Genomic DNA, 9355 nt, shown 5'->3' on the forward strand with positions numbered 1-9355 from the left:
TGCACCTGTTGTATTTGAACGTAGAGCCTACCACACCCGATCATCACGTGGTGTCTCAGCACGAAGAACTTTCGCAACGGTGCATACTCAGGGAGAACACTTCTTGATAATTTAGTGAGAGATCATCTTATAATGCTACCGTCAATCAAAGCAAGATAAGATGCATAAAAGATAAACATCACATGCAATCAATATAAGTGATATGATATGGCCATCATCATCTTGTGCCTGTGATCTCCATCTCCGAAGCACCGTCATGATCACCATCGTCACTGGCGCGACACCTTGATCTCCATTGTAGCATCGTTGTCGTCTCGCCAATCTTATGCTTCCACGACTATCGCTACCGCTTAGTGATAAAGTAAAGCATTACAGCGCGATTGCATTGCATACAATAAAGCGACAACCATATGGCTCCTGCCAGTTGCCGATAACTCGGTTACAAAACATGATCATCTCATACAATAAAATTCAGCATCATGTCTTGACCATATCACATCACAACATGCCCTGCAAAAACAAGTTAGACGTCCTCTACTTTGTTGTTGCAAGTTTTACGTGGCTGCTACGGGCTTAAGCAAGAACCAATCTCACCTACGCATCAAAACCACAACGATAGTTTGTCAAGTTGGTGCTGTTTTAACCTTCGCAAGGACCGGGCGTAGCCACACTCGGTTCAACTAAAGTTGGAGAAACTGTCACCCGCAAGCCACCTATGTGCAAAGCACGTCGGGAGAACCGGTCTCGCGTAAGCGTACGCGTAATGTCGGTCCGGGCCGCTTCATCCAACAATACCGCCGAACCAAAGTATGACATGCTGGTAAGCAGTATGACTTATATCGCCCACAACTCACTTGTGTTCTACTCGTGCATATAACATCAACACATAAAACCTAGGCTCGGATGCCACTGTTGGGGAACGTAGTAATTTCAAAAAAATTGCTACGCACATGCAAGATCATGGTGATGCATAGCAACGAGAGGGGAGAGTGTGATCTACGTACCCTTGTAGACTGACAGCGGAAGCGTTAGCACAACGCGGTTGATGTAGTCGTACATCTTCACGGCCCGACCGATCAATCACCGAAACTATGGCACCTCCGAGTTTTAGCACACGTTCAGCTCGATGACGATCCCCGGACTCCGATCCAGCAAAGTGTCGGGGAAGAGTTCCGTCAGCACGACGGCGTGGTGATGATCTTGATGTACTACCGCCGCAGGGCTTCGCCTAAGCACCGCTACAATATTATCGAGGATTATGGTGAAAGGGGGCACCGCACACGGCTAAGAATATGATCACGTGGATCAACTTGTGTGTCTATGGGTGCCCCCTGCCCCGTATATAAAGGAGTGGAGGAGGGGAGGGCCGGCCCTCTCTATGGCGCGCCCTAGGGGAGTCCTACTCCCACCGGGAGTAGGATTCCCCCTTTCCTAGTCCAACTAGGAGTCCTTCCATGTAGTGGGAGTAGGAAACAAGGAAGGGGCGCAGCCCCTCCCCCTAGTCCAATTCGGACTAGGCCTTGGGGGGGCGCGTGGCCTGCCCTAGGCAGCCCCTCTCTCTTTCCCGTATGGCCCAATAAGGCCCAATACTTCTCCCGGCGAATTCCCGTAACTTTCCGGTACTCCGAAAAATACTCGAATCACTCGGAACCTTTCCGATGTCCGAATATAGTCGTCCAATATATCGATCTTTACGTCTCGACCATTTCGAGACTCCTCGTCATGTCCCCGATCTCATCTGGGACTCCGAACTCCTTCGGTACATCAAAACTCATAAACTCATAATATAACTGTCATCGAAACCTTAAGCGTGTGGACCCTACGGGTTCGAGAACAATGTAGACATGACCGAGACACGTCTCCGGTCAATAACCAATAGCGGAACCTGGATGCTCATATTGACTCCTACATTTTCTACGAAGATCTTTTATCGGTCAGACTGCATAACAACATACGTTGTTCCCTTTGTCATCGGTATGTTACTTGCCCGAGATTCGATCGTCGGTATCTCAATACCTAGTTCAATCTCGTTACCGGCAAGTCTCTTTACTCGTTTCGTAATACATCATCTCACAACTAACTCATTAGTTGCAATGCTTGCAAGGCTTATGTGATGTGCATTACCGAGAGGGCTCAGAGATACCTCTCCGACAATCGAAGTGACAAATCCTAATCTCGAAATACGCCAACCCAACATGTACCTTTGGAGACACCTGTAGAGTACCTTTATAATCACCCAGTTACGTTGTGACGTTTGGTAGCACACAAAGTGTTCCTCCGGTAAACGGGAGTTGCATAATCTCATAGTCATAGGAACATGTATAAGTCATGAAGAAAGCAATAGCAACATACTAAACGATCGGGTGCTAAGCTAATGGAATGGGTCATGTCAATCAGATCATTCACCTAATGATGTGATCCCGTTAATCAAATAATAACTCTTTGTCCATGGTTAGGAAACATAACCATCTTTGATTAACGAGCTAGTCAAGTAGAGGCATACTAGTGACACTCTGTTTGTCTATGTATTCACACATGTATTATGTTTCCGGCTAATACAATTCTAGCATGAATAATAAACATTTATCATGAAATAAAAAAATAAATAATAACTTTATTATTGCCTCTAGGGCATATTTCCTTCTGTGGGTTAGGCTTAAATGTTATTGCCATGTGTTTCATGATGCTCTTGTTATGTTTGAATTATTATCTTTTATGCAAGCACCATTGAATCATCATGTCTAGCTAAAAGGTATTAAAGAAAAGCGCTTGTTGGGAGACAACCCAACACTTTTACCAACTGTTTTTGTGTGTTCACATGATTAGGCTATTGTAGTAATCATGTTTTATTGCTTTTGTTTCAATAAAGTGCCAAGTGATGCCTTTAGGATCTTGTTGGGTGATAGTTACTTTGATCTTGCTGAAAAACAGAAACTTTTGCACTCACGAAAATAACTCTAGTTTTTAACACAAGAGTGCTATTGAGTTTATTCTTTTTGCAAAAGATTAATATACAAATTGCTCACGTGTTCCTAATTTTTCAGAATTTTTGGAGTAATAGAAGTATGGTTGGAGTACAGATTACTACAGACTATTTTGTTTTTGACAGATTCTGTTTTTAATGCATAGTTTGCTTGTTTTCTAGTTTCCACGGCTTATATTGCTCAATATAAATTATGGAAATGATATGCTACAGTAGGCATTGTGTGAGAACAATTATGAATCTTGTCTTTGACATTACCAAAAGTGAAATGGTTTGCTCTTTATTATACTAACCTATCTCACGAAGTTCCGTTAAGTTTTGTGTGATTGAAGTTTTCAAGTTTTGGATGAGATATCGATATGAGGAGAATAAGGAGTGACAAGACCCTAAGATTGAGGATGGCCAAGGCACCCCCAAGGTAATATTCAAGGAAGATCCAAAAAACTAAGCTTGGGGATGCCCCGGAAAGCATCCCCTCTTTCACTACTAGGAAAAAGGCTACTAGCAGCGCGGGTAAAATGGCTACTAGCAGCGTGGGTACCCATAGCAGCATGGGTACCCGCGCTACTAGTATCGCGCTACAGCTAATAGTTAGTAGTAGCGTGGGTTAAACTCGCGCTACTGCTATTTAGTACCCGCGCTATTACTAACGAAATAGTAGTAGCGCCTCTTTAGTACCAACGCTACTAGTATCCTAAATACTAGTAGCGCTCAATTTGTTCCCTACTACTAACTATTTAGGATTTTAAAAAAATCGACCAATTCCATTTTATGCATACAATTCCGAGAAAACACAATAGTGATGGAAATGTCCTTATTCCTGATATCTACTATCACACAGTTGCCATATCTACTATCACACAGTTTCTCATTCTACATGTCCTCACTCCAATAGTAAGAAAAATGAAAAGGAAAAATAGAGCTAATCTTCAATGGAACGGTGCAATTGCACTACAGTCTCATGGATTCACTCTGCGGCTTCAACATCTCATTATCCTGCAGCAATGAAAATGAGCATCAGCAAGGCATATAGATATAATGAATAAATGGCGAGGAAGCATAATCTCAGATGATACAGGACTCAGGGACTAAGATTTTGATACAATGCGAATATGCACTGTAAGTACACATATATTTCAGTTACAAAAAGATATTCAGTTAAAAAGTTACAAATAACTGAATGAAACTCAGACTATATATTTCAGTTATAAAAAATATTTCAGCTTAGGAATGCAGTGTATAAATCAGACTAAATAGATAACACTACCGAAGCTTAAATTTAAATGTGCAGTTTAAGTACGAGCACCTACCAACTGAAGATAGCTAGCTAGCATAAATGTCAATTGGCGCAGGATTTTCTTTAGTGCATTTGCACTAGGAAACTAGTCCTAACATATCAGCATTTTGATCAGCATTATAAATCCCGTTGTGAATCCAAGGAAATCAACAGTTCTATAAGATATGGCTAGAAAACACTGGACAGAACAGAAAGAAGCCACTGCTTTGCTGTGTGGAAAATTCCCCGACATTACTTCACTATGGATTGGATAAAGAATCAATAAGGACAACACCCACGGTAACACTCTTACGTCAATGTTTGCAGTTTGGACCATCAGTTAAAATAAATGCACTAGCAAGTTAGCCTCTACATCAACCAGCCATCCAGACATGCATTTACTGACCTATACTTGGAGCTGCAGTTGCTTCAGATACTCAATGGCCTCGTCAAGCATGGATGCCTTGTTGGTTTTGTGGTGCCGACCTTGTTGGAATTGGGTATCAGGCTCTGCAACGCCTTCATCTTCTCGTTGATCCTGCTCCTCCGCCGCTGCACCCCAATCAAGCAAGCAAGCAATGAGAAGCCGAGAAAACAGGGCGAGAATAGCAGAAAAGCGGTTAACGACAGGGAAGCGAGACACCACCTTATCGGAGAGGTTGTGCAACTCGGCCGCGCAGGTGCGCTTGCTGCCGGATTCGGCGGCGGCGCGGGCGGTCAAAAGCTTAAACCCCTTAGGGTCATCAATTCTAGACCACTTGATATCCTTTAGATATTTCAAAACAGGCTCATCACGCTCTTGGATCTAGAATTAAGCAAGTATACAGTCAGAAATGCATTAAGGGAGCTAAAAGAACACCTACAAATAGAGCACACTATGAATTACCTCCTCAGTCATCACTTCATTTGTTTTCAAAGCAATGAGCCAAAAATCTGGGACTCCTTTAGCTAAAAAAAAAGTTTAACAGCACATCAGAATGGTGATCACTAAGAGGAAGTGCAATCTTTGGTTTCATACCATCTGAATCTCCCCCTCAGCGGCATTTTCACTGGTTCGTTCTTTAGCAACACCATCAACCTCCACAACTCCATTTACAATGTACAATGTCATATGTCTGAAACCATGCAAAACAATGGAACAATTTGCACATAAGGAAATGGAAAGAAGTTATATCTTTTCATATATTCACCTGAAACGTTATAAACAAATGGAGTAAGCTCACCTTAGCATACAATGGTTCATACAGCTTCCGGTACTTGGCTTCAAGGGCAGCCCGTTCCTCGAAAAACTTCGCCTCAATCTCATCATGTTGACTCTGAAGTATTACACAGATAAATGTTAGTTCTCTGGGGCAACAAAGATCATACAACGAAATAGGAAATTTACGCAAGATATTGATCTACTCTGATAAACAAATATAGATAGAAATGGAACTTTTCAAAGATTCACCATGGATAATTGATATGATACAGGACAAACTTGAAGCAACAAGCTTGACTGCACACACAAAAATGCTAGGAAATGGGAACAATACAAATATGTAGCTTGTCTAAAGTTGGCCCAACGAAAGTTGTTATACATGCTAGCAACAAACAATGCCAACGTAACTTGAATCATTTGATCTTGCATCTTAACAGAGCAAATATTTATAGTTCTAAAACAAACCTGCAGACATAAAACAAACTCCTAGCAAGCCTAGCATAAAATACAAAAGCTTGGGTCGCTGTTACGACGAGGCGGGACACTGCATTAGGTTTTTTCACTCGTCATTGAGATTTGAATGGCAAATTCAGATGTTGTTCAGGTCAAATGATAAGTTCCATGAAGCTAATTCTAGGCTGTAGGCAACCCAATATTCTTAAAGTAGATACTCATGGCAGCAGTATAATGTCTCTCTTCAGTAGTGAACTCCACAACTACCTTTTCAGGCCATAATTCATACCCTGGCTTATTCTGTGTTTACCGTACCGGTGATTTAGCATTCACATTCCTTGCCTCACTCATCAACACATAAGTAGGACTAATCTACAAAACGATGTATTTCGTCTGCCAAAGAATAACATCCATCTTGGTAAGCAAATGGCAAGGAACCGAATAGTTTTGTTTCCATCTCAGAACTTAACTAGCCTGATCAACACAACCAATCAACTAGAAATCGTGATCCCCTAAAAGGGAGTGCAGAAACTAAAACTGTTGGACTAAAAACGAATTATCTAGCATAACAGAACAAAAGGAATTTAGTCCTTACAAATCAATCGATTGCACCTGATACAAATAAAAATCACTATATTCATTTCAGATCAGCACTTCACCATATGAAGTACTCCCGCACAGGAGCATCAGCAAACCAATCGCAGCAGAAATGCTAAAATTTAAAGGCATGGGAGATCCTTCTCAACCTGAATGCCCCTCAGAAACTCAACACGCGTCCTGACATTGGGCGAGAGCGACTCGAGCACGTCTGCGTGCTGCCCCGCCAGGCTCTGCAGCTTGTCCTGCAGTCAAATCAGATCGGACAGATGAGCAGCCGCGGTAATTGGACCCAAAACACGCCACCAACCATCACAGCCCGCACGCAGAGCGACCAAGCGTGCCGGAATCGAACAGAAATGGGCATGCCTATGGGCCAAACAACAAGTAACCGTACCTTCAGGGCATTGACGAGGCCGACGCGGTCCTCGGGCAGGAAATGGGGGGAGGGGTAGGGCAGCACCGCGGCGGCCTGGCCGGCCGGCTGCAGCGGTCGGAGGGGGTTGGAGGGGTGAGGGGGAGGCCGGCCGGCTGCAGCGGATTGGGAGAAGAGAGGAGGTGGAAGGAGGTTGCGGTGGAGGGGATCTGGATCGGGGCTTGGGTGGATTTTTATTTTTTTAGAAAAACGGGGGCGGGTGGATGATGGAGTGGGATAGTTGGTGGGAAGAAGTCCAATTTAAACCTTAATCTTGTAGGGTTAGTTAAATCGGACCCGCAACTTTTAATCCCTGAAATTAGGACCCTGAACTAATAATTCCTAGTCTAAATTAAACCTTACAAGGAAACCCAAACAGGGATTACGTACGTGGCAAGGGGAGATCGGGATTACCCCGGAAAAAAAAGAGATCGGAATCGTGGGGGAGAGAACAGCAAAAAGAAAAAGGATCGGGGGAGAGAGGGCGGTGCGCGTGTGTGCAAAGTGCATGGGCCGGCCCAGTGCGGCCCTCCAATCGACCTCGTCTCCATTGCTAGTGTCCTCTGGCGTTCGACTCTGCTTCTGGCGATTGCAATGGCGACGGCCGGGTGATCGCCGCGGCAGTGACGATCTTGACGAGGCGAGGAAGGAAGAAGGCGAAGGTAACGTCCCCGAACTCCTCCTCCTCCATTAGTAGTAAGTTACCTGCTGATTTCGCAGCATTAGGGTTAGGGTTCATAGGGCAGAATTGGGGATGTTCGTCTTTTGGTCAGATTTTGCAGTTGATTTGTGTTGGAAATAGCATTGATAAATTATATTCATCTGTATTTTTTTCAGTTAAATCATGGACCCAGTAGACATATTGAACGTTCGATTTCACTTTGGTGGCGAGTTCATCCGCATTGGTCCGAAGTTGGATTATGTGGGAGGAGATGAAGGTTTTTCAGAGATTGAGAGAGACAAACTATCACTACAGGAGGTGAAAGGCTTTGTGAAAGATCATGTAGAGTTGAAGGAATCCATGAAGTATTATTTTCATATTCCTGGCAAAGAACTTCTCAATGGGTTGTTGTTTCTTAACAATGACAGTGTTTGTGTGAAGATGTCAGATTATATATGTGTGGGTGGAGTTGCAGATGTGTATGTGGAGTACCATGGGGAGGAGGACAGCCATGACACTAGGAGTGGCAGTGATTTTGAGGACGATGAACTTGTGCATTTATCTGATTTAGAACCAGATCAGGTCATTAGTGCAGAACCGGCTGAAGATGAGCATGATGTGCTAGTGCTTGATGAAACTGGTGTGATCACACAAGTTTTGTCCAGCCCAGTGAAGCAACAAACAATTATTAGAAGGAAAAATGATGCTGCTACTAACAGAGAAGACACCCATTCGGATTCAGATTCAGATTCTGACACTGAATACATGCCACATAGCGAGGACAGTGGAGAAGATTCCGAGGTTGTGCAACTAAGAAGACATGCCAGAAAGTTTAAGAAAAGAATGAGAGAGTCAAAAGGCTGGATTGGCATGGATTCAACAGGTCCTATTCCAATTGATCTTGTTGCAAACATGGAGGTACAGCTCGAGGGGGAGGAAGATGACTGGAATTATGACTCATCCGACAAGGACTACAGCTATGATGAAGATTTAGATGGGCAGATAGTGAAGAGGAAGAGCAGGTACCCAAGATACAACAATGACACTGAAATACCACATTTCAGTTTGTCGATGGTGTTCAGAAGCAAGAACCAACTTTGCAAAGCTTTGAGAAGATATGGAATAGTCACAAAAAGGAGTATTGAGTTTTTAAAATCAGATTCGGATAGAGTGAGTGCCAAGTGTGGATGGCCTGGTTGCCCTTGGCTATTATATGCAGCAAAAAATTCAAGAACTTCAAGAATGCAAGTGGTTACCTTCAATGATGAACATCATTGTGCTCAGAATAGGCAAAACAAACTTGTGAGTGCTAAAGTGATTGCACAAAGATATGAACACTTCATACTAGCTAACCCAATGTGGAAGATTGACAGCATGAAAGCAACAGTTCTCCAAGATATGTTTGCCGATGTGTCAACTTCTAAGTGTAAGCATGCAAAAAAGCTTGTCATGGACAAATTGATGTGTGGTATGAAGAACGAATACACTCGAGTGTTTGATTACCAGTTGGAACTATTGAGGAGCAATCCTGGAAGCACTATTGCAGTATGTTTGGACCCAACAAACATGGATCAAAACATATTTCAGAGTTTTTATGTTTGCTTTAATGCAATGAAACTTGGTTTCAAAGCTGGTTGCAGGAAAGTAATAGGGCTCGATGGTTGTTTCTTCAAAGGAGCGGTGAAGGGGGAGCTTTTGTGTGCAATAGCAAGAGATGCCAAACCAGATGTATCCAGTGGCTTGGGTTGTAGTTGAGAAGGAAACAAAAG

The 9355-nt window shown here is 43.2% G+C and overlaps 1 protein-coding gene across 1 annotated transcript; it reads right to left on the bottom strand.

The window, feature by feature from the left end:
• Window positions 1-3714: 3714 nt before the first annotated feature.
• Window positions 3715-7150, bottom strand: LOC119272655 (the record flags this gene model as incomplete). The annotated part of the gene is made up of 7 exons (XM_037554099.1): window positions 3715-3979; window positions 4666-5064; window positions 5146-5207; window positions 5338-5374; window positions 5483-5575; window positions 6660-6755; window positions 6908-7150. Coding segments are annotated over 6 exons (930 nt in total), but the record flags the coding sequence as incomplete, so codon positions are not given.
• Window positions 7151-9355: the final 2205 nt, after the last annotated feature.

This window comes from Triticum dicoccoides, chromosome 3A (genome assembly GCF_002162155.2).
Source record: "Triticum dicoccoides isolate Atlit2015 ecotype Zavitan chromosome 3A, WEW_v2.0, whole genome shotgun sequence".
Lineage (NCBI taxonomy): Eukaryota > Viridiplantae > Streptophyta > Magnoliopsida > Poales > Poaceae > Triticum > Triticum dicoccoides.